Source organism: Rhamphochromis sp. 'chilingali' (assembly GCF_963969265.1).
Source record: "Rhamphochromis sp. 'chilingali' genome assembly, chromosome: 11".
Taxonomy (NCBI): Eukaryota; Metazoa; Chordata; class Actinopteri; order Cichliformes; family Cichlidae; genus Rhamphochromis; species Rhamphochromis sp. 'chilingali'.
In genome coordinates this window covers 9,757,277-9,783,049 of record NC_137938.1, presented here as the reverse complement: position 1 = coordinate 9,783,049, position 25,773 = coordinate 9,757,277, and the positions used below count along the sequence as shown (strand labels likewise).

General features: G+C 42.4%; 1 protein-coding gene and 1 long non-coding RNA gene across 6 annotated transcripts in view; one reads left to right on the top strand and one right to left on the bottom strand.

The window, feature by feature from the left end:
- Nucleotides 1-25,773, bottom strand: part of col14a1a (collagen, type XIV, alpha 1a) — a 169,455-nt gene that overhangs the window by 32,640 nt on the left and 111,042 nt on the right. For all 5 annotated transcript variants that reach the window (XM_080895344.1, XM_080895342.1, XM_080895343.1 and 2 more), the window contains 6 exons: nucleotides 23,650-23,808; nucleotides 20,744-20,821; nucleotides 19,085-19,171; nucleotides 14,187-14,240; nucleotides 7,478-7,573; nucleotides 6,983-7,036 (listed from right to left, as the gene is read on the bottom strand). In XM_080895344.1, coding sequence (XP_080751470.1) covers nucleotides 6,983-7,036; nucleotides 7,478-7,573; nucleotides 14,187-14,240; nucleotides 19,085-19,171; nucleotides 20,744-20,821; nucleotides 23,650-23,808 — 528 coding nt within the window. The remainder of the gene's footprint in view (nucleotides 1-6,982; nucleotides 7,037-7,477; nucleotides 7,574-14,186; nucleotides 14,241-19,084; nucleotides 19,172-20,743; nucleotides 20,822-23,649; nucleotides 23,809-25,773) is intronic.
- Nucleotides 14,610-19,189, top strand: LOC308404994. The gene is made up of 3 exons (XR_013973246.1): nucleotides 14,610-14,733; nucleotides 16,694-16,824; nucleotides 19,087-19,189. It is a non-coding gene; the product is annotated as an uncharacterized lncRNA (long non-coding RNA).

Genomic DNA, 25,773 nt, shown 5'->3' with positions numbered 1-25,773 from the left:
GGGCACAGACAGTCTTCATATCAGCAGTCGACCCCGCCGCTCCATCTCCTGCCCCATTTCCCCTTCATCCGCCTCTCCGCAGGTCAATGCACACACAGCCAATTCCAAAATGCAGCCACGGACTGCGTGCTGAGGAGATTTATCTCCGCACTTCAGTATTAGTGGAGGGCTCATAAAACAGGACAGTTAACACTGTTAAAGGTTCTACAAATTACAGGACGGGGTCGCGGAGGACAGGCCTCATATGATTAACGATGTGCCGCCGTTCAGATGTTGCCTGATGTGCACTCTCCCATGACATCTGCAATAATACCTCCCCTGCAACTTTCACTCAGATATCGACAAACTTCAAGAAACACGTGGAGCGGAGAGGCAAACCTCCACGTCTGCACAAAACACAAAGACTGATGAAACCATTGTTGACATTAAAGACGAAGTTAGTAAAGCGAACTGCAAAAGAAAAATAATTATAGCAAAAAAAATGTTATGAAAGTATCGTGGCTCTATGTAAAATGTAAATAAAAATAATAATTCAATAATTTAAACACTACATCCACAAACACTACATATTAAATGTTAAATAAAAAGTGCGCTGCATCACCTTTTCTTTCAAAAAAGCGATAAGACTAATTTCTCATTTATTTCTCGCTTTATAGTAAAATGATTTCAGCTGCTCGACACTTCTGAGTTTCTTTTATGGTAAATATGCCAAAATATGTGCGTGACACGTCCAGTTTAGCAGCTGTACTGTTTTACTATCACGCCCCGCTGTCATAAGCTGTACATGTGTCCTGCGATCTCCTGCTTTCATAAGCCAAACCTTTCCTCAAAACTATATTATTATATTAAATTTGCAGTCTAGATGGTCCACATCCTCTTTAGCTCGGAGGATGAGACATTCTTTACTTCAAGGAAGAATTCAACATTTTTAAACTTGAAACCACAGGACAGTTTTCCACTTTACCTCAGTCTCTGAAATTAGCTCAGGCACAGTAACATTTCTAAATGTTATTTCAATACATTTTTTGCTCTGCATGATCGAGTTTCAGCTTGCATTTGTGGATAGTGATTAACTCTGTTCTCGGACAGGCTTTAGGATGTCCTCCTGACCACATGCAGTGATTTCCAGGACAGAACTGTGCTGTGTTTATAATACAACACTGTCTGAGGCCCTGAAGATCACAGCTGTTTATTACTGGCTTTAATTTAATCTTTTAAAGATATCATATACTGTGCAAGATAAAATACTCAAACTGCAAATTTAGATTGCTCTGTTTTACTGATGGGGCACCGCCCTCCTCCGCCCTTATAATAATGCCACTATTTAACCCAATTAGCTCTGAGTTAATACACCATGTGGGGTTTTTTTTGTAGAGAACTAGAGAGTTTTTCAAGTATTTATTTTTATTATTATTTTGCTTTTGTCTTGACTTTCCTTTGAAGGAGTTCCCTGTATAACATTCAAATTGAGCATACGTGCTGAAAACACATAAAATGTCAGTTTCAACATTAAATAGGCTGTTTTTGTATTATTACATTTAATATAGAGTTTAATTAATTTGGATATAATGGTATTGCATACTTATTCATATTTTCCATTGTCCCATTTAGTTTTTTTGGTTTCTTTTTTTGGAGAGCAGTTGAAGAAATCTTTCAGTCAAGTCAAACTTGGAACAATTTTCTGAACTTCTCTACCTGTACCGATTTTTTTTAACCACTTTTAAGAAAAAAAGCTTCAAGTTTCAGTTATAGTCTAACTATAAAATATTCAGTGTTTGATCATAAAATATTAAAATATTCTTTTGTTTCTTGATAAATGCTGCATAATTCACAACACCCTGAGAATAAAATGAACAGGCAGGCCAAAGAAATTAATAATTGGAGTGTGCGAGTGATTCTGATTCAATACATTAGCCTCGGGATTTACACACACACAGAAATGCACAGCTGTAAATTTCCATGGTGTCCGGCAGATAAAGGACTGAGATGAGGGGGTCATGTGGGGCAACCGTATATATCCGCACAACATCAAGAATGAGACCAATTTGAAATTATTGCCTATACCAAAACAACCCGCATCCCTCTCTCAGACAAAACCAAAATTATTAGTCGATAACAAAACCTCACATGCGCGCGATAAACAAAATGAAAGCGAGAGATGAGAGAGACGGCTACGCACACAAACACACAGTCGCCGCTCTTCAATGCAGCTGCATTTTTCATTGTCAAATTGAAACAGAGGTGGAGGGGATGCTGACGACAAGGTTACATTGTATTTACTGCAGGAAGAAACAGAGCGAGGGCGAGAGGGAGAGAGAGAGACTGAGGTAATTGATGCTTTAGAGTTGTGATACTCTCTGTGGTCCCTCGTATATTACAACAGGGCCCTGGAAGCTACATTATTCCCCCACTGAGCCACACACACACCCATTCATATTCCTTGCTGTGACAAAACACATTATCACTCAGTAACATAGTGCAGCACAGGGCAGCACTGCCAGCTTTTATTAATAGGGCTATGCAGGCACAGAGATCGCTAGATAGTGCCGCATCGAGGACTGCTGAAGCTCTCCGTGAGCTCGTTGGGAGACTAGTTGTTCTCGCCTCCTGAGAGTGGCTAACGTTTCGCTGCGCTTCTGAAAATGAAACTAATAGAAACAAACATTTTTTGGGGGGACAAATAGAAAACATTTTCAAATTCTTTCAGAAAATGAAAATTTGCAATTTGTTGGGCATTGAAATGCAGGTGAATTAAAATTGTCACAATCAGCAGGGCTGGCTGCGTGTAGAGTGAAACGTGGACCCAAATGCAGACAAAACAAAACGTGAAACGTGACTTGAATAACCAAAAATGAGCCGTTTATTGAGCTGGCAAAATAACTGCAAACAAAAGGCAAAAGGCAAGACATGAGCCTAATGACAGGACAGGGGAAGTGAAACTAAATACAGTGAACCAAGAACACTCAACTCCTTCAAAATAAAACCGGAAACACTGAAACTAGACATGACAACACAAGTTTAACAGGCCTAACACGTGATGAACAATATAAGAACCCAAATACAGAAACCAAGGAAACAATAAATAATGACTGCCTTTAACCTCAACTAAAAGCTAAATAGGAATGACACATGAACTAATCACAAATCTAAAATGAGACAAATACAAAATGTACTCAGAGCGCTGGGTCGGAGACAATCCAGCACTCCCATTCAATCAAGCTTTATTATAAGTGCAAAATTAAAAAGAGTTCTTATGTTAAATATCCTGTTGTGTGCAAAGATGTCGAGTGCCATTAGCTTGACTACCCAGGCTTTACTTGACCACTGAGAATTATTAATTATTTAATCATTCTTACAGTACCGAACAAAATCGGCTGATTCAACTGTCGAAGGAAACCATTAGAAAACGACCGTCCAAACATGGAGCCTGTGTGCTCTGCAGATCAATGTACGAGTGTGACACGATCAGGGGGAAGATGGGAACAGTGACTGTAACAAATTGTGCTCAGCGATGTAAAAAAATAAAATAAAATATAAGACTGCTCCTTTCTTTTTGCTCTGTGCTGAAGCCATCTCTCAAAATCAAAACCTTGGCACTGTCAGCTCGAGTGCAGCTGTTGTAATGAATTTAAGTTTAACTTTTATCAAATTATTCTCTGAAACGTTCTTATTCAATTCAATTCAATTCAATTTTATTTATATAGCGCCAAATCACAACAAAAGTCGCCTCAAGGCGCTTCATAGATGCTTATCCCCGTAAACGTCTGGAGATATGGTTTGCAAAGACACAAGACAGAAGGCCTCTAGATGTTAGTCCATGTGCTAATAAATGACACTCATATATTATATCAATACTCCATCTCAAATGCGTTGAAACACATTTTCTTTTCTTCAACCAAAGCTGATGCATCCAGATAAATACTACACGCCTGAAAGGGTTCTTGGCTACGGAGCCCCCCCAGGGGACATGGGAGAAAAAAAAATTACGGAGGAAAAAAAAAAAAAATTAGGGAGAAAAAAAAAATTAAGACGGACTTTTGCGAGATCTCGCAAAAGTATTGCGAGCGCTCGCAAAAGTTTTAGCCGCATTCTTCGGAGGCCGCCAGCTCGAAACCGACCGGGAGGTCGAGGCACGATGTGCCGGGAAAGCGGTGTTCCTCCCGGCTGTAGTAGGTCTCGACTTCCCGTTAGCTTCGAGCTAGTGGCCGCCAGCTCGAAGCCGACCGGGAGGTCGAGGCACGATGTGCCGGGAAAGCGGTGTTCCTCTCGGCTGTAGTAGGTCTCGACTTCCCGTTAGCTTCGAGCTAGTGGCCGCCAGCTCGAAGCCGACCGGGAGGTCGAGGCACGATGTGCCGGGAAAGCGGTGTTCCTCTCGGCTGTAGTAGGTCTCGACCTCCCGTTAGCTTCGAGCTAGTGGGCGTCAGATCTCCAAAAACGTCGGAGCACTTTTGCAAATATGTGATGTCTTGTAAACCGAGCAGGTATCTGACGTTTACACAACTACATTCACGCCTCAAAATATCTTAAAAGTGTATTTTGTGACCCAGAAAGAGTAATATTACAACTAAGTAGCTGCCGCCATTGTTGGAGTTTTGCGAGATCTCGCAATACTTTTGCGAGATCTCGCAATACTTTTGCGAGATCTCGCAAAAGTCCGTCTTAATTTTTTTTTTCTCCCAAATTTTTTTTTTCCTCCCTAATTTTTTTTTTCCCTCCGTAATTTTTTTTTCTCCCATGTCCCCTGGGGGGCTCCGTACTTGGCCACTTCAAATGTCAATGGATTTTCTCAGTCTCCCAGTCAGAAGCCTGCAGGCGTTATCTGTGTTCTTGTTCCAGTTCATAAGTTTAAAAACTAACCATTTCTACAACAGGCGGGCCTGCACAGAGCGGCGAGGATAGTGCTGCGTCAGGAGCTGCTTTAGCTCAGTGCGAACAAGTGTGAGGAAGTGAGACAGAACTTTTACGCCTTCCGTTTTCTTCGCTTTCAAACAAAGTAAATTCAGCAAACCTTCGTTCACTGAAATGCATGCACATCACCAGGTATTATTTTATTTATCAGCTAAAAACAGAAAAACAAACTTGAAAAAATTAGAAAAACGGTCTGTCAAGAAGCACTTCTACAACAGTGAAAGTCTCTGCAGACTCCTACAGGTAAGTGATTCATTTAATATTTAACCAGTCTAGCTGCAAAACAGCAGAGATTCAGACTCCAGCTCAGCTTACACACCCATTACTCACCCTCACAGTTTTTTTCACTTAATTAGCCTGATTAGCTCTGTTTTCAGGAGTGGTGCGTGTATATTACCTTTGCTGGGGAAATAAATCTGTTTACATAGTCACATTCTTAAGACTTATTTCCCTTTGGAGGCTAAATACCAAAGTCTTTATACCATAGCATTAAATTTTATGGTGCAAACTTGATCCAAGGTTGTAGTAGGGTGAGGTTTTTTTGGGGGGGCAGTAAAAGTAATGTCCTCTGAAGTGATGGAGACATTGTATATTAGTGGTTTGGGCCTGACTGAGATCAGGGAAATAAGGTGGCCAAGTCGACACCCTACAGCTGTCAGGGTGTACCTCTGTAATGAAACTGGGGGTTATGTGTTTAGGTACAAGCAAAAGTAACATCCAGATAAAGTTTTCCAGCAGAATATTGCCCAGAGCCTCAAGCCATGCCTCGTCTACATGATGTCATCAGACCAGGCTAACCTTTTTTCCTTTGGACCACATTTGGCAGGTATTAAACCGGAAACACCCACAAGAGCAGCAAGTTCAGCCCTTGCCGTTACCCTGGCCCATGCACTGACCTCCTTGAGTTGCTGCTGTTCCCTGCCACACACTGTCCCATATAGTAATTTATAAGATCTGTTATTTATATTTAGTTATTTCAGTACTTAGGTTTACATTTATTTGAGTATTTATTAAATTTATTTCAGCTGTTTTACCTATTGTTCAGTAGAATGCTGCGTATACTGAGGCTTACTGTGAAGCACTGTTTCATTTGTATCATGTCACATATTTCAATGACAATTAAAGCTGAGTCTGCGGAAACGTTGCTGAGATCTTCACACTTGGACATTTATCTTTGTTTCAAAACATCACCTTCAAGAGCTGCTATAATGTGTCCACCTCCCTGAAGAAGGCCACTGTAACAAGTGAATCAGAGTTAATCACACTTCTCTCCCCCCTCCCTTCTCTCCCGCTCATTTACATAGTGTAATTATGAAATGATCAGGAGCAACACAACAACTGTGTCTACAACTGATCAAATGAAGCCACAGTAGTTCTAAACAAACCAATAATTTGCCCTGTCAGCACTGGCCTGGCAAACATGTCACCAATATTGGCTACACAGGCAAGTCATTTTGGATTTTTTTCAGTCCAGTGCATTTTATCTATCACATTAGATATGTACTGGTGAGCTAATCATTTTGGTAAAACATTTTATTTATCCCTAACTAAGTTATCTGCTAAAGTTAATCAGAAATAACACACCGAGTCCATGTCAGCCTTAGTAAGAACGGCCGAAAGTATCAAGGAAACAAGAAAAATAATTGTAAAAAATCAAATGAAAACACAGAAATATGCTTTTATAGAGTAACACGTCTCACTTCTGTGAGCGTACAGGTCCAGGGGACCTTTTATTAGATGTAGGATTCATTTCAATTCTGCACACACACACACACACACACACACACACACACACACACACACACACACACACACACACACACACACACACACACACACACACACACACACACACACACACACACAGAGCTGGGTATACTTAGTAGTACTTAGCTCCTATAAGTAAGACAGAAACACAGGAGGAAAACATTGTATTTCAGGCAGGGTGGAAAGTAATTCCCTCTCCGTGTTGTACTTTGTAATGTAGGGAATCAGACAGTAAATGTAGGGCATCAGTAAACACACTTTACTGCTATGTTTTACAACAGTGACCATTTTTGGGAAATGTTCTTACCATTGGTCCGGAAGGGCCGATCTCTCCTCTCTCTCCTTTCTCCCCAAGAGCTCCCTGTAAAACAAACAATGTCACTGCGGCTGGGCTGGACTCGTGGGCCTCGTGATAGCCACGGACTGGAAAAACCAACATCAGTTATCTTAATAAGATGCCGGGCCATTTCTTTGGGCAAGATCCGAGAAATGTCTGGAAGTCTATTTGAGGCATATGTCAACATTTGTCAGTTCACAATGGCAGGTGGTAGACAGCTTAATATCAAGTGCAGTCATAATTGCACACATTTCTGAACTTGCTGAAGAAAGATGGGAACAAACTGCAAAAAGCACACGTCCAGTGACCGGTTATCATAATTCAGTGAAAGTGCTGCTTGAGAATGACAAAACTTGATATGTTACTTGATCCCAAAGTTTTATTTTTGTTATTACAGGAAGTTGTGCGAGTTTCAACGCTAAAGCAATTGTGGAAAAATCCACCTTTACGCCAGTAAAGTCTTACCGGAGGCCCCTGAATGGAGAGTCCGTTGGGTCCTTGAGGACCAGGTTGCCCTGGGGGTCCAGAAGGGCCAACTTCTCCTATGGGCCCTTGAGGTCCCTGTGAAAAACACCACGTGGAACCAAAGTAGCAACTTTAAGTTACATATAGTAACACAGATTGGTGAGAAAGATAAACCCTGTGGTTCTTTAGTCTGACCCCCTGAGGATAAAAATGTTTTTGTGACCTCCTCACTCTCCAGAATCTGGAATGGCAAAATTTAAGAGTGCAGAACACGACTGCATAGTCAGCAATAAAAAATGTCATTTAAAGGCACGACAGCCTTTTACATCAATTTAACCGTCGGTAGCATCTCCTGATGTGAGACTCTCTGTTGGAGAGATAAAGGAACTGGCCTGAACCGGGCTCAGAGGCTCATTTTCATAAACAAGGCTAAAAAGAGCGTGAGAGCTTTATAGCTTTACTAAATATAAAAACGGACACGATCGCTGCTTCTGTTCAGATCGTTCTACACATTTTTGATCAATTTAATCTCCAAAGAATGTTTAAGAGATTTTTTGTGCCAATTCAGCATGATGTCCATCAGGTTTAGATGGTTGCCATCCATCTGAAGTCAGGTCTTTGCAGCTCATTTCATTGGTGTATGTGGATTACAAACCGAGTTCACAAACAGGAGACAGAAAAGAGAAATTCCTACAAACCACGACTGATTTGCAGTATTTGTGGCTTGTTGGCCGAGCGGCAGCAGTAGCCAAAGTAATCGTTGCTCCAGCTGTATTTATTATTTTAAAGTTCAGCCTTAGAGGTTGTTGGGTCAGGGCTGCCTTATCCATGCACATGATCAAAATAAAGCATGGATCAGATATACATGAGTGGAAAGGAAATAAAAACAAACAGAGAGAAATGTTGTTGTTTTTTATCTCATATTTAACTTAATATTATTCTCATAAAAATATTGCACCAAAGTAAATCACTTTAAGGTTTATTTTGCAAAAAGAATAATTTATTTTGCGTTTTATCCACCGTTATCCTGTAATATGTAATTCACTAAAATGAATTAGTAGCACTGAATAAAGATGAGTTCAGGGATGTCATGGTCCTGGGTCGTTGACCCAGCGTTTTGTGTTTTGTGATTATTTCCCTCTGTTCTAGTTATTCTGTGTCCTCCCCCCTTGTGTCCGGTTCGGGTTCTAGATTTCCTGTTTTGTTCTGAAAGTCTGTGTCTGTTGTCATTGTGTTCAGCTTGTGTCCTCCAGTCATCATGTGTATTCAGATCAGCTGTTCTTCCCTCCTGTGTGCGATTACCCGATTACCTTGTGTGTGTGTGTGTGTGTGTGTGTGTGTGTGTGTGTGTGTGTGTGTGTGTGTGTGTGTGTGTGTGTGTGTGTGTGTATATATAGTGGGTGTCGGTCTGTGTTCGTTGTCGGCTCGTCTGTGTTTCTTGGTATCCTGGTCCTTGGTCTGCGTCTCTCTGCTCCGCTCTCCGTTTTGTAAGATTTCAGGTTTGCTCTTTAGTTTCTCCCAGTTTAGGTTTCCGTTTGTAATTACTCGTGCTTCATTGCCTGTTTTTGCCACTACCACCCTGTAAATAAAACGTCATTCGTATCATCAGTTTGCTGCATTTTGGGTCCTCCTTTTCCTCCACACCACACGGCTCCCTCCCCCAGCCGTGACAGTACGACCCGACCAAACATGGACCCAGCGGCATCCGCACCTCCCGAGGAGCTTCGGGAGGAACTAATTGACTCTGTTTCCAGGTTGGTTAACCTATGGCTCGAGCATGAGGGGGAAGAGTGTCTCCGCGCTGTAGAAGCCAGGCTACAGCAGCTCATCTCTGCTCACTCCTGGCTGCTGGACTCTCTTCACCTGCTCGCACAGGACTTCATACTCAACGAACTGCACCTTCACCCACCAGCCGCTACCGCTTCCCAACTCAGCCCGGCGGCGAAGATTTTGCCCGGCCCGCCGGAGGTTTTGCCCGGCCCGCCGGAGGTTTTGCCCGGCCCGCCGGAGGTTTTGCCCGGGAGGAAGCGACGATCGCGCCGTCGGCGCATCACCCCACAGCCGAAGACTAGGACTTTGGAACTGCCAGCTGTGGTGAGTGAAAAGGACCCTTTTTCTGTTTTGGACTGTGTGTCTGTTTATTCCGGGGCTGTGTTTTTTGAGTCGGCTGCCCTGCCGGTAGCTCAGTTAGCTGCCCAGCAGCCACTAGCTCAGTTAGCCATTCAACCGTCACCCCCATTACAGTCACAGCCAGACCTATTAGACACTTGGTTACAATCCATAGCTCAGTCAATAGCTCAGTTGACAAGAGACTCATCCGCCTTATTATCACCTATTCAGCCATCGTTGTCACCAACTCCTCCTGCACAACAAGTTAAGTCCATCCAACCCGGAAAGAACTATTTTTCACCTGTTCATGTCAAGCAGAGAGACACACCACATAATATTGTAATCAGTCCTCAAAAGCTGGCCAGCCCAGAGACTGTGACACACTCCAGGGCCTCCCCAGAGGCTGGGTCCCAGCCCCCGGCCGACTCTGGACCCCTGGAGATTAAGAAGCCAGCTGAGGACTGTATCCGGCTGTCGCTGCCCGAGCTGGGTCAATGCTCTGTGCAGCTGCAGTCTGCCTTGTGTTTGCCAGAGGCCCGTGTGCCTGCTGGTTCTGACCCGTACCTGCCAGAGGCCCGTGTGCCTGCTGGTTCTGAACTGTGCCTGCCAGAGGCCCGTGCGCCTACTGGTTCTGAACTGTGCCTGCCAGAGGCCCATGCGCCTGCTGGTTCTGAACTGTGCCTGCCAGAGGCCCGTGCGCCTGCTGGTTCTGAACTGTGCCTGCCAGAGGCCCGTGCACCTACTGGTTCTGACCTGTGTGTTCCAGGGGCCCCGGTGCCCACTGGTCCAGAGACTGTTTTCGCTGGGGGGCCCGAGGAGCCCGTCCAGCCTCCTGCTTCGCCTGCTGGGGGGCCCGAGGAGCCCGTCCAGCCTCCTGCCTCGTCAGCTGGGGGGCCCGAGGAGCCCGCCCAGCTTCCTGTCTCGCCAGCTGGGTGGCCCGAGGAGCCCGTCCAGCCTCAAGACTCATCGGCTGGAGGTTCAGGAGAACCTAGCCAGCCTCCTGTCTCGTCAGCTGGGGGGCCCGAGGAGCCCGTCCAGCCTCAAGACTCGTCAGCTGGAGGTTCAGGAGAACCTAGCCAGCCTCCTGCCTCGTCAGCTGGAGGGCCCGAGGAGCCCGTCCAGCTGCCAACTGCAGCCTCATCATCCTCGCCAGCTGCAGCTTCATCCACGCCACGGGCAGCAGCAGCTTCTTCCACGCCTGCAGCGCTACAGTCTCCGGCTTCCACGCCGTCGCCTGCTGCAGCCTCATCATCCTCGCCAGCTGCAGCCTCCGAGCCTTCATCCTCGCCCGCTGCAGCCTCGTCATCTGCCTCGCCTGGCCCGGCTGCAGCCTCGTCATCTGCCTCGCCTGCAGCCTCGTCATCTGCCTCGCCTGGTCCGGCCTCTGCTTCAGCCTCGTCTGGTCCGGCCTCCGCTTCAGCTTCAGCCGCGCCTGGTCCGGCCTCCGCTTCAGCTTCAGCCGCGCCTGGTCCAGCCTCCGCTTCAGCTTCAGCCGCGCCTGGACCAGCCGCTGCTTCGGTCTCGTCTGGTGCTGCGACGGCCACGCCACCTTCGGGTCCCGAACTGCCGCCTCGACATCGGCGGTCATCTACCAGGCCGCTGGTGGAGCGTCATCGTCAATATGGACGACCTCCTAGACGCCGCCGCTGCCTTCCGCGCGGTCGGCCTCCAGACTTGTGTCATCGTCGCCATTGCTGTCCGCACGGTCGGCCGCCTGAACGGTTTCCTCGTCGCCGCCGTTGCTGTCCGCACGGTCGGCCGCCTGAACGGTTTCCCCGTCGCCGCCACTGCCGTGTGCACGGTCGGCCCCCTGAACTGCCTCCACTCCGCCACCGCTGCCTTCCGCTCGGTCGGCTTATGGATCTACGTCGCCGACGTGGCCGGCCTCAGAAGATGAACTGTCCTGGACTTCTGAGTTGTCAGCCTCCGGGCCGGCCTCCTGAACTGTGTTTTGTTCTCGTGCTCCAGCATGTGTGTTTTTGTTTTGGACAATTCTCTCGGTTCGCTGGAGCTTGTGTTGGTCCCTCCGTCCTGGGCCCCCGCCGCCCGCCCTGGGTTGGTCGTCTGTTTTTGTTTTGGGCTGTCTGGAGCCAGCCCTTGGAGGGGGGGTACTGTCATGGTCCTGGGTCGTTGACCCAGCGTTTTGTGTTTTGTGATTATTTCCCTCTGTTCTAGTTATTCTGTGTCCTCCCCCCTTGTGTCCGGTTCGGGTTCTAGATTTCCTGTTTTGTTCTGAAAGTCTGTGTCTGTTGTCATTGTGTTCAGCTTGTGTCCTCCAGTCATCATGTGTATTCAGATCAGCTGTTCTTCCCTCCTGTGTGCGATTACCCGATTACCTTGTGTGTGTGTGTGTGTGTGTGTGTGTGTGTGTGTGTGTGTGTGTGTGTGTGTGTGTGTGTGTGTGTGTGTGTGTGTGTGTGTGTATATAGTGGGTGTCGGTCTGTGTTCGTTGTCGGCTCGTCTGTGTTTCTTGGTATCCTGGTCCTTGGTCTGCGTCTCTCTGCTCCGCTCTCCGTTTTGTAAGATTTCAGGTTTGCTCTTTAGTTTCTCCCAGTTTAGGTTTCCGTTTGTAATTACTCGTGCTTCATTGCCTGTTTTTGCCACTACCACCCTGTAAATAAAACGTCATTCGTATCATCAGTTTGCTGCATTTTGGGTCCTCCTTTTCCTCCACACCACACGGCTCCCTCCCCCAGCCGTGACAAGGGAGGAGCATACTGATGACACAGATGTACGAATGATGTAAGACTGATCGAGCAGGAATACGGTACTGTGGGAAAGTCTTCATCCACCAATCATTTCTTTATATTTTGCCAGAAAAACAGGGAAAAAGTGCAATAAGTTATTGAAACACATGCAAACATACATGTAAATACAGTATAGAAGGCAAAACTAGAGTTTGTAAAAATTCCTCTGAAAAAATAGCCCGCTCTCACTACCGAGGCCTAATATAATTTTGATTGGTCAAGTCCCACGGCGTTCCTAAGGAACACGAAAGGTGACCGTCTGCGTATGCTACGTGCCGGGTTATGGATGAACTCCAGTAGAATGATCCTGTTGTAATACATGTTCCAGCCATGTACTCCAGCCCTAACCTTATCCCTAACCTTAACCAGCACTTAACAGCTCTCTAAGTCTCTAAGTCTAAACTTTAATAGTGTTTTCCAAAGTGATTTAAGTAAAATGAATGTACATGTGTGGATTCATTCCAAATGGTTCTCATGTTTCCTCATTTTTTCCGATCTCGTAATCTAGGGATGTGTTGGGTGCCCGGAAGTGTAACATATTGACGATTTGTCACCTAGCGTAAAATGTTATGCTTTGGGAGTGAGAATGTGTTGTGAAAAAATAGCACTTCAGTCTGGCTCCTTGGAAACAAAATCTGAAGAAATAAGGGGTGAATCGAGACCTTTGCACAGCACTGTATATTAATATCCTCTACTGTGTGTGTGTGTGTGTGTGTGTGCCTGCAGTACAGAAATCCACATCTCTCTTCATAGCTAACACAATGGACTACTTGCACTAGGTAGTCCATTGCACCCATGAAACACATCACATACAGTCATTACTGACTATATGTTGTTTGGGGTTTTTTATTTGTGGGACACTTCATGTGTCGCACTTGACGTGCTGTCGCTGAGGTAAAAAAGTGGGACATATGGTTGCGATATACAACCTTATTTCCCTGACTGACAGTAGTGTGGTTTTCAACACAAGCTGCAGCACCAATGTCGCCTCCTTCAAAGAAGAAAAAGCGTCAGAACTTTTTTCTAAGATTAAATTTCACTCATGGGAGTTTTTGTTCAGAGAAATTTCCACCAGGATCAGGATCTGTAGCGACTGCTGCAGCTGGATGTTTAGTAAAAGTTTGGAACAGATGACCATACCAAAACCAGAGCAGATCCAAACATTACAGTCAGTCAGGATGGCTGCGAGTGGAGGTAAACTAGACAAGTGAGATATACCCTTGCAAATATCAGCTTCCTTTAAACTACGGGTATGTAACCTGAATGCTGTTGAAACTCTTTCAAAGTCCGATATTTTACACTTTCATCACTGAATGTGTCATTAAACAGAAGGCGATGGTTGCTTTGTTCTTGGACCCACTGGTGTGGACCACCACGTGCAGAATACCACACAAAAATAAACAAATGATCCGGGCATCCATTTAAATTTATTACACTGTGAGAGACAAACTCACTGGCTTTTGCAAACTGATCCACCTTCATTTCGTTCATGCAGACTTCAGTCTGACTGAACTGTGACAGGTGAAATCACAAGGCTCTACTAAAGGGGTCAGATGTCATCCAAGAAACATATTTCAAAGTTCAAGGCTCAATTTATCCCTCTGTAAAAATCACAGAAATTATGCCCATTTATGCTGGCTGCCGTACTCGCAGCCATTTCCCACCTGCTCCTTGCCACAACACACCAAAATTTCGTCTGGCAAAATCCAGTCTCAACATTATTTTTAACTCATGCAGCAATTCTGCTTTCCCACTGTGGAACATTTTTCATGCCTTAACCGTGTGAAATACAGTAAATGTTCAAGACTGTAGCAGGACAATAGTGTCCCAGAATTTAAGAGCATTTTACAAACCGTCACTCCTGGCTCGCCTCTGTCTCCTCTGGCTCCTCGTATGCCTGGACCACCCTGAAACAAACACCAGAGACACACGGTAATAACAGAAATAAGAAAAAAACATGGGCTGTAAGACTGTAAATGTATCAAGACTTCCACTAAAACATGGAAACTGGGGTTTATGTTTAAAAATATGCTAAACGTAGAACGCCACGTGTCTTTCATATGAATGGATTGTGAGGCTCATGGAGAGAAGCCAGCGCTGATCATAATGCTGTAAACTGCTCCTGTGAGCTCTACACTTTATTACGCTGCATCTGTGACTAACAGCGAGAATCTAAAGCCATAAACCTCGGGCTGACCCTTCTCGAGGTTTATCCAGGGACAGGCAACACACATCTGCTAATCATTGGCCCATTTGGGATATATCCCCTTCCTGTGTTTTCTTAACTAGGTCTGCCTTGGGAAGCTGGGGGCAACTAGGTAGTTCCTGAAGTATTTAACCAGACGAGACAAGGGTGGGAGGAATATGAGAAGAGACATGCAGATGTGGTAAAAACAAGAGGTCATTTTCTTTTCGATAATTTCTATCAATTGGAAGTCAACACCAATCAGTTTGCTTTAATTGGTAGACGTAGGATATATTGTCTCTTTTAGATGTAGTCAGTGCTCTCTGCAGGGATTCCTTATGTGTGTGCTGGTCTTGGATTATGTACTTAAACGTAAAGTGACAGAATTTACAGGCTCAATTAGTTAACAAAACCATAATCAAAGTTTAATAAAGGCGAATGTAACAGCAGATCAAGTTAACCAAATCAAAAGGGTTTTTTCCAGTGTGTTTTTAGTTTTCGATGTGGAGGAATACTCATTGTTAGACAGCCAAAGGTTTGCTCCTGGGCCACAACTCTATTAACAAAAAAACCTACAGATGACAGCCAATATCCCAACATGAAGCTTTGAACTGGCACATTCATTTTGTCAGGTAGGACAGGAATGATGACAATGACCAATGACCCCTAGAATTATTTTGAAATACTTTGAATCAATGGTGAAATGGGCCTATGACGACTGTGTCTTTGTAAAATCACATCAGGGGAAAAGTAGTACTTAAAATGACTGGGCCTGTTCATCAGTTCAAAAATGTATTTCTGTTGTTTTAATGGATTCTTCTAAACAATCAGAGCACTTGCTGGAGGCACGGAAAAACCTGCAGAGAAACTGAAATGAGCTTCCAACAGTAACAGCACATGTAATTACATTTGGATTTTTCCACGAGACTTTAATGAATGTGGAAAAAACGGAGCAATTATTGTTCAACTTAGCAATTTTATGCCGAAGGGAAATTTACATTTTTTAAATAATGCTTGGATCTCAAACAGCATGGGCACTATTCATTTTGAACAAACAGACATGGCAGGTTGAGCATGTCTTGTTTTCCTTATTTTAGATTGATTGTTGACTGACGTTCAGCGTTAAGTTGAGTCTGTGCCAAATCAGACGGCACAGATTGCAGTTCAGCTCCGCCAATCAATAGTATTTGAAATGCTGAAATGTGAAGAGGTCTGCTGCTGCGTGAGGCAGGAAAAGACGTACATCTGGCAGTGAATGCAAACATAAAAATTACTCTGAGGAAGAAAGGCTCAGCGTTGTTGTGAGTGATTACGTCCGTAGTCTGCACACTGGAAAAATACAGCAGACAAAAGTGCATTTTCTGCTTATTACAAAAACTTTCTTTCTGCTATTACAGTTTCTTATTTGGCTCCTTGTTTTTGTTTTCATGACATTACTGAAATTACCCATTTAATATTTTTCTACAATTATCCCAGTGTGCAAAATATTCAACTTCTAGGTGACCACTTTTAATCGCTAGCTAATTGCAATGGTTATTTGATGGTAGTCAACCTGTTTCTAACGACTGTGGTCCAACTTGGACTTATTACAGTCACTCTCAGACAGATTAGCAAAGTCTTGCAAATAATTAGCATCTAATTTATAAACACAGACTGATACAATCAGGGGCGATCGTGGCTCAAGAGTTGGGCGTTCGTCTTGTAATCGGAAGGTTGCCGGTTCGAGCCCCGGCTTGGACAGTCTCGGTCGTTGTGTCCTTGGGCAAGACACTTCACCCGTTGCCTACTGGTGATGGTCAGTGTCCGGCAGCCTCGCCTCTGTCAGTGCGCCCCAGGGCGGCTGTGGCTACACTGTAGCTTACCATCACCAGTGTGTGAATGGGTGGATGATTGTGTATAGTGTAAAGCACTTTGGGGTCCTTAGGACCCAGTAAAGCGCTTTACCATTTACAATCTACAGGCTCACTTGAAATCAGTCTAAGTAAGTCTGCCAGGATATGCAACATCTCTGCAAGATGTCTAATTGCAAGAGAAGATTCGACTGGACTGGTTACCCACTGCCTGTATTCTGGTTTATAGCCCCAGTACAGTTGTGGTCAGAAGTTTACATCCACTCATTGTTGAGGATGAATGTCACAGTAATTTTAGTTTTTTAAGGAACTGTTCTTTTTACAGGGTGGAATGCACAGCATACATCTTTAATGAAATGCAATGAAATCACCATCCTGCAGCAACTACGTCACTATTTGAGGAGGAATTTCGGAACTTCTATTTCAAGTGTAAGAGGCTGTGGCTGGACTCTGAATGTAAGTAGTTACAGTGTTAATAATATGTTTAGTGTAAATGTATGTGTATGTAGATGGCAACAGATTTACGATGTTCACCAATTTAGACTAAATGTAACTGCCTACTTGATCCCATTTAATCGCAAACTGATGGCTGACAAACGCCATCTTACCACCTTTTTATTGCCATCTTTGTACCAAAGTCCCGTTTGGTGCTCGCTTGCTTTAGTAAGAAGCAACCGAGTGCCAGTGATTGCAGACCTGTTCCCCATCTTTAATGCAACCATTTCAAATGCAACTAGATTGCAAATTCATTTCACACAGTTGCATTAATTTTAGTTGAACTGTAATCTTCAACTACTGTGTCCCCCCCAATGTGACTGTAGTATTAGACGCTGTATCAGGTATCCATCTACCTGATACACGTTTATTTTACAGCTTTATTTGATTGAGCTTAACACCCCCCCCCCCCCCCTTTTTTTGAGAGAACAAAGTGTTAGCACTGCAACAACAGAAGAGTAAATCTGTTTTCACATACACGTGAACCGACCGTTATATCGTTTTTAACAAGGGGAGTTGTGATAATTTTTCATCCTTTCTCTAAATCCCAGTGACTACAGTGTGTAGTTTTAGCACAAAAGCAGCTATGATTTCGCCATCACGCCATTCATCTATTCCCATATCCTGCAGTTAAAATGTGATTTAAGAAGCCCATTCAATGTGGGCGAGAGTAACAGACACAGACAGAGCGACAGAAACAGTTACAGAGAGGCATAAAACGACAATAAAATGAGAGAAAGAGCCCCAAGCAGGAGGAGGAGGTAAAATAAATAAAACAGAGAAAAACAATGAAAAGTGAGAAGCTAAGGTATTTTCTATGCTATATTAATCTCTGGAAAACAGAAGAAGCAAAAGAGACTGTATATAGAAAACATGAAAGAAACACAGAGAACAATATGTAATCCTAAATATTACATGAGAAATTTCAATTCTTTGGTAGTTTCCCCATAAAATGTGAATATTTTATACAACATAGAGCTTTCCTCTGTTATAGAACTGGAGGTTTAACAAATCCAGAGGGAGAGAGCTGTGACCTGTGGATATAACCCTACCAATGAGAAAGCAGATCTGGCTCGTTGGACAAGGAAAAAAACATAGGGGGGAATTTTACTTGGCTGTGATAAATGGAGTCGCCCAATAATTACTTTCTCAAACTATACCAGTGTGGATCTACACCCCTCTCCTGCTCCGCTACCCAAAGGTGCCGACAAAGACAAAGAGAGAGAACTTAAGGAGCGATAGCGCAAATGAAAGTGGTGAAGAGAGAAAAAGAAGAATTTAGACAAAAAGTCTCGGGCTGCAAATTAGCTCATTTAGTCGCTCTCATCTCCCGACCTCATTCTGGTACAATCTGCGATTGCGTGAGAGGAATACAACTGTTTGGCATGTACACCCCAACTCTTTCTAACATTCAGCCACCCCAGAGAAAATGCCTCTAAGAAATGGAAAAGTGTCTTCAGGCATTAATTGATGAAAAGAAAAAAGACTTGTTATTGTGTATATGTCACAAAACACAGGGTAGACTCTAAAAGCACTTTTATCTACCCTTTGATATCATGTCCTTTTGTGTTGCTGGATATATTCACCCTGTTCCATCTAGAGTTTATTCACACTGTGATATATTACATATTTAGATGTCTTTTGCTCTGGTCTTTGTGATTTTGTCATAAACTATAGTTAGACTAAGCTTCTGTATCTGAACTGTGAAGCAGGAGGTAACAAATTTGATTGCAAAAGTATGATTATGCAGAAATCAATTAACCTTTCCCTGGTAAATTTAAGGTCTCAGTCCCAAAATTAACATCTTGCTGAATAGAAGTTCTATGTGGAGTAAAATCGACAATAACTTTAAGACTGGTCTTGAGAAAAGCACTGACCGTAACTAAAATTAATTCAGTCGAAGTATGTTCACATTGAAAATGTTGGATTGACTTTGACATTACGAGCAGTGTCCACTAATGACCATCCAAACACTTTTTCTTTACTTCTGTAGAATTTTCTAGTTGATGAGAGTCTTGAGAGACTAGATGAAGCGAATGAGTAACTGATCTAAAGAAAGAGTTCAATTGAGTTTCTAACAACACAAAGAAGGATAAAAAGCACAGAGAGCAGAGGAAACTTTTAAAGGATTGCCACATCGGAGTGATTTGTTCATAAAAGGCAGAGTATGAGTGTTTAAGTAACTACATTAAAGAGTAAATGTGTATAAATATCGTCTTACAGGTGGTCCAGATGGTCCTGGAGGTCCTTTACTGTCCTGAGAGCAGGTACAGGCATGAGGCATGGGAGGGCACTGCTCTTCAACTCTCTGAAAAGACAGTTCACAGAATGTGTGTGCAGTCTCTTTGGTCAATATTCAGGTCAGGCTTGAGCTGCACTAAAAACACACATAAACAGGCTTAGACTTTGCCGGAAAAAAACAGATAACACTTGTAATACATGCTATCGTTGGCCAGTTTGTCTTAGGTGTTTGGATCCGTGTTAAATTTACAGCCCAGTAAAACTAATATTTTTCATATTCCACAAATCTCATATCATACTTTGGAGTTCTTTGGACAAACCAGCTAAAATTGCATCTTTTTCTAACAGAAAAACATATCTTTCCTCTTAAAAAAGTCAAAAACAATGTATTTTCAGTTTAAATGCAGCATAAACTCTTTTCTTTATTATTGCTACACAACTGCATAATTATTTACAAACTGTAAATGCAAACAATGTCCTTACAAAGTGCATTTAAATAAAGTTATTTTCAAAAATATACTTCAATACGACGGAGTAATCAATACTTTTTTGCATGCCTACTTTTTCATTGAGTAATCTGTACTTTTGAATGTGTATGTAATGAGTATGGAGCATATTTGAAAATGCAAACACTCAAAAAAATCAGTAAAAAAAAAAATCATGAATTTAGTAGTCTTGGGATTTTCATTTCATTCTTCTTGTGTATAGAGGAGCCCGCTTACATAAGGACATTACGTTCGCTAAACCATACCTGTCTTTAGAAATACAAAATAAGCTCAAAACGCTGGGTCCCAGCCCCAGCACACATTTTAATTGCCAGCTAACCACTAGCACTGAAGGCTACATGACCCATGTGAAGACCCGAATTCTGAACCCCTGCCGACAGACTCCGACTTACTCAAGGGCTCTGCTAAAAACAGGCCTTTGTTGCAAGGTAGTTACTAGGCAACATGGTGATATCATAATATCTACTTACCTGCCAAGTTTGGCTGCTCAACTCCTGATCATGTAGGGGGAGTTGGCAGCCAAAGAAACACATTGTGTGCATTACAGTAAGAGTTGACTTTTTTGTGTTAGCTGTGCAACTTAGCTTAAAAACATCACACTGAAAATAAACAAGTCAATGCAGTTCATCACCTTGAATTTATTTAATTTTTGAATGTATTTAATTTTTCAGACATTGCGAGTTTCCGCACTCATGACAGTAACTGCCATGCATTTTATTACCCAGTGATGTGTTGATAACACTCAGGCCTCGGAGAAATTGGTTAGTACGTTGAGACATTGCATTTTGAACCCTATTGTACAGGTGTGCAATTAATAAGGATCTTAGTGTTTGCTCAGTGGATTACATTTTATGCCTGGGGCGTTAATTGATTGGTGCTACCATAAAGGCAGACACACACTTTTTGTGACTTTTTGTATATGCATAATACGCAACTGGTCTCATTAAGAGAATTTCTTTCACATTAAACTAAATTAATTGAATGAGCATTTTGGCTTTGATTGGAACCATACTTATCACTTTATTTATATCGAGTTTTAATATTCTGTGAATAATGCACAGAAGAAGAGAGATCAGGTACGTACCAAATTATCTCATAGAGTAGGTTTAAGTAGAGGGAGAAATGTTACTTACCAATGCTGGCAGCTCACAACACTTATCTCTGCTGGCCCAGGAAGTACTGCAGATAATGTCAAACATCTGGAGCTGGAACTGTAAACACATGTGCATGTATGAGTACATATGGATATACACATAACCTCTGCATTAATACTGCAGTTGCGATGTACATTAGGTAAATAAAATGCTGAATTAAAAGAAAAGTTGCATTAGAAACTGAATATTACCCAGGATTTTTTGTAATGCTGTGTTTCTGTGTTGATAAGAAGCAAGAAGACAGACAGCTTGGCTGCTTATGAGCTTTAATAACAAGCTGAAATGTGCTGGAAGACAGATATATGGAGTCTAGCTGATTGCTTTAATAAACAAACTGGATGTTCTCAATGATCCGCTAGTCTTGGCCTGGCTATAAATTATGTCCCTGGCTTATGTCTGATTCATTTCGAAATTTTATCATCAAAACTTAAGAGGGGCTCTGCTCCCGTACACTGTTTATTTTATTAGAAAAGCAGTGTTGACATTCCCAATACCTCAAACTTCGTCAACATTGTTTCCAGTGTAATGCATATACAATCAGAGACAACCTATATTTTCGGAAACCCTCACTTAAACTTAAAAATAAATAAATAAAGCAGTTTCATCTAGGACACCGAGTTCATGCTGAATATAGTAGAAAACTGTATTTCTTTACACTGTTGCATTATTCCTATAATCATCAGATTTACTTTGTCAATTATAATGATGGGATGCACATTTGTTTTCAGATCAGCTGATAAAAGTCTTAAGGTCATTAAACAAAAATCAGTTAAATTACATTTAATTTAAAAGATACCCAACACCCTTATTTACATAATATCATCAGATGATAAATAATACCATATGCAGTTCAATTTATTGGGAAAATGTATGACAGTAAGTAAAAACTTGGCTCAAAGGTTTTTCATTCCTAAAGACAGGAGCGCTCCCCTGCTGCTGATGTGGCACAGCTTGTAATTATATATGTAGTGCTTCTATTGCAGCACCGCAGGGGGTCTTGGAATTTAAGAGCCTGTGTTCTTACAGTAAAGCTGGAACTAATGTTAAGACCAAAAGATACGGATTTGCTGTGAATCGTTTGGGGGTTTGACCCATTTTCATTTCATAATTTGAGCTCACTGACAAATGCTACATGTCTCTTTATACCCTCACCAGAGCCTTTATTAGGTCCACCTGTTCAAGTGCTCGTTAAAGCAAATATCTAATCAAATGCATGGCAGTAACTCCATGCATTTAGGGATGTAGAGATGGTTAAGATGACCTGCTGAAGTTCAAGTGGTGCATTTGAATGGGAAAAAAGGGTGATTTAAGTGACTTTGAATGTGGCATGGTTGTTGGTGCCAGACAGGCTGGTCCGAGTATTTTGCAAGCTGATGATTTAGTATGTTCCAGCATAACCATCCCTAAGGTTTACACAGAATGGTCCAAAATAGAAAAAAACATCCAGTGAGTGTGTATCTGAGTAAAAAGTACCTCGTTGATGCCAGAGGTTAGAGGAGAACAGCTGGACTACTTTAAGCTGATAGGAAGGCAACAGTAACTCGAATAACCCCTCATTACAACCAGTTTAAGGAAGAGCTTAGATTGGTAAAGCTCTGAAGGTAAAGCGAGTCAAATCTGCATGTCAGATGGGGGACAGCAGCAGAAGACCGCACCACACGTCACTCTTGTCAGCTAAGAACAGGAAACTGAGGCTGCAGTTATCACTAGTTCACTAAAATGGGAATATTGGAAAAACATTAGCTGGTCAGATGAGTCTCAATTTCTAAGGGATATTTTTTGACACACTTTGGGCCCTTAAGTACAAACAGGGCATCATTTACATGACCACAGCCTACCTAGTAATACTCGGCTGGCCTCCACAGTCACTACATCATTCACATCACGGATGTGCAGCTGACATATCTGAAATCACTTTGCGAAGCTGTCATGTAAACATGGACCAGTATTTGTGAGGAATATTTCCAGCGCCTTGTTGAATCTGTACCAAAAAGAATTAAGGCAACTCTGATGACAAATCGGGGTTGAAACGGTTGCTAACAAGGTGTAACTAATGAAGCACCCAGTGAGCGTACGATTTTATTCTGTTACACTTGTACTCCTTTAAATCAACTAAACACAAAGTTAATTATGAACACGAACATGTTTACAATTGTTTCCAGTTCAATTTGTTGCCACTTAAAACATAGAATTGTTAGACTAAATTGATTCTTCTGTACAACAAGTTCCATTTTCACGTGCTTTTTGCAAATACTGTTGGCAAGCCAGTAGACATTTTTTAAATAAATAGCCATTTTCTTCACTGGCAGTGGAGAACAATCTGTTAGGTAGAGAAAATATAATTAAAGAGCATTTATCAGCTAATATTTTTCTTTGGAAAAGCTCAGTAGTATACATTTACTACTGGGCGTTTGGAAATACTTAGTATTTCCAAACGCCCAGGTTATCTTACCTTCATCCCTCACTGTGTCTGCCAAAAGCTCTTTTTTTTGAGTGCCTGTGCTATTTAATGGGTAGAGAACAGCTAACACAGAATATATAAAGCACTTTGTGCATTTCCACTTGCAATAAATAAAATGAACTCCTACTGAGTGACTTAATGAAATGGTTGTGAATATTTATGGCTGCCACTTAACAGGCCATAATTATGCACACACACATGCACACGCACACACACTCACTCACTCAGGTGCCTGGTCATTTCTGGTAATTTGAAACAGATTGTAAAATAACTCTAGCAAGAAGCAACTTTACCTTTGCCTGTTCATTTTTCAAGTCATCCTATCGGCTGCTGTCTTGAAACAAAACCTACATCTGCATTTGTTAATACACGTTGTAGTCAATGCTTCCTTTTTACATTGATCCAAACAAGTATTCATACTAACCGGAGCAGAGCTGTCTTGTCTACCTCTGGATCGAACCGTCCTTCCGAGGACCTCCATTCCATCGGTGGTGATGTTACCAGCTGCATTAATGTATTTCTCCCCAACCACTGAGCAATCCAGTACCACCTTCACAGACGTCTTGCTGATGGTTACATGGAGCTGAATGGGCAAAAAGATAATTGGTTGCATTAGAAATGCTTTGGCGGCGTGCCTGAAATCACTCACACCACATTATATGGAGCACTACACAGAGTTTACCATTTTGCAGGGCTGCCCAAACACACAAATAGCTACACAGACGTCAAATGGAGCTGCTGATTTTAAGTGCAGCACTGTCACAGGTAATGATCAGCCAGAGTAGAAAACATCTGACTCCCTTGAGTGTGAATGTTCCAGAAGAGTGCATCAACAATCTGCAATCTTTTTACTTACTAATCAGTCACAATGAGTTCTTTTGTGTATGTATTTTCTAATAAAACCAGTCTAAAAGCATCCATGCACTTAAATTACCCTGTCTGAGCTGAGTGTCGGATGCCTGTGAGCTAAAACTGCCTCCTTAGAGGAAACCACTGCCAGAGCCATGAACCGTGAAATTCAACTGGTCACACAGTTAATGAGCAAAGAGGGCAGCATCATGCTGAAGGACAGGAATAAACTAGACTATTAGTGTCCGCATTATTCACAATTACGTGAACTACTTTGCTCTTTCACATTACTTAAGCCAGTTTTAAGCCACGGGACTACAAATGCATGTGTCCACGTCTAAATGCATGCACAAAGCCACACAAACAAGCTACAGCTAATGTGGAGTTTGACAAAGTTCATATTCAAGTGTCAGAGACCATTCATCAGCTGACGCGTACGCGCCCGCTTTACTGTAGAACGACTTTCTGTTCTCATCCTCTGTTCTGCACACTTCACTGGACATGAAGGGTGTGTGAGTGCTACACTTTTATGATATAAAAGATGATGAAATCCTCTAAGGTGCAGACATTTTGCCGACATTCTGTGGCATTTAGTGGTTTCAGTTCAGGTTAACATTGGTGTTTAGGGAATGAATGAAGGCCAGTGTGTGTTTGTGTGTGCAGAAAAGATGTCAGTCACTCACCTTCTGGGTGGCTGGATTTCCTAAAGCAATGACTGATTTTCAGGCTAAAGACTGATACACTCTTCCCTTCTTAACAGTGGATTCCGTGAAATCGGAATAATCGGGTTGACAGTTGCAGGAAGCAGATATTCGCTGTTTACTTGTCATTCACTGTATTTTGCACTCATGATAAACAGACAAATGTGTTTTTAACTATTTAAGAGTTTCTTTTTATAGTTTGCTTGCAGCCTGAGCACTTTTGACCAAGCACATTTAAAAAGCATTTGGTTAGGGAACACATTTGTGGAATAACAATCTTGAAATAATCGGCTATCTTGTAGTGCTGATTTAGCATTTTTAATATCTTTTTTGATTATATATGTTTTTGTACCCATGAATGGTGGATGCAACAAAAAGTCTTGCCCCTGCTATCCTCTGTCTATCCCCTGAAGCTTAAATCAGCAGACTAGCTGAAAGGTTTTTAGATTGATATTAAATTTCTTTTATTGCTTTCCTCATTGTTTGATGACTCATTAAAAAACAATCTCTGAACTAAAATAAAGCCCCTCTCCATGTGTAATGCACTCATCACCAATTACTTAGCTGCCCTTGTCCTATGACAGCTGGGATAGGCTCGAGCCCCCACAACGCTGAAATGGATAAGCAATTAAGCAAATGGATGAATCAGTGTCTAAAGCCACTGAATTCACTAACATTTCATAGTCCCAGGTTGCCAAATTGCTGCCAGTATCTTCCAGTATCTATACCCTAAGACATGGACCGGACTTGTGAAACTCTATTTTCTGTCAGTGTAAAGATGTTTAACTACACATTTGACATATCTTAATGTAAGAAAAAGAAGTGCAATTTAAATAATACATCTCTGCTGTGGTAAATGAAAGAAATCTGTCAGTGCAGCTCTTTGGACTTAAATTTAAAGAAATAAAAGTGTAAAATTACAGAAAGTAGCTCAATGGTCAGACTGTCCTGTAATTATAATTGACAGAAAATATCATTTTATTAGAACATGCAGGAAC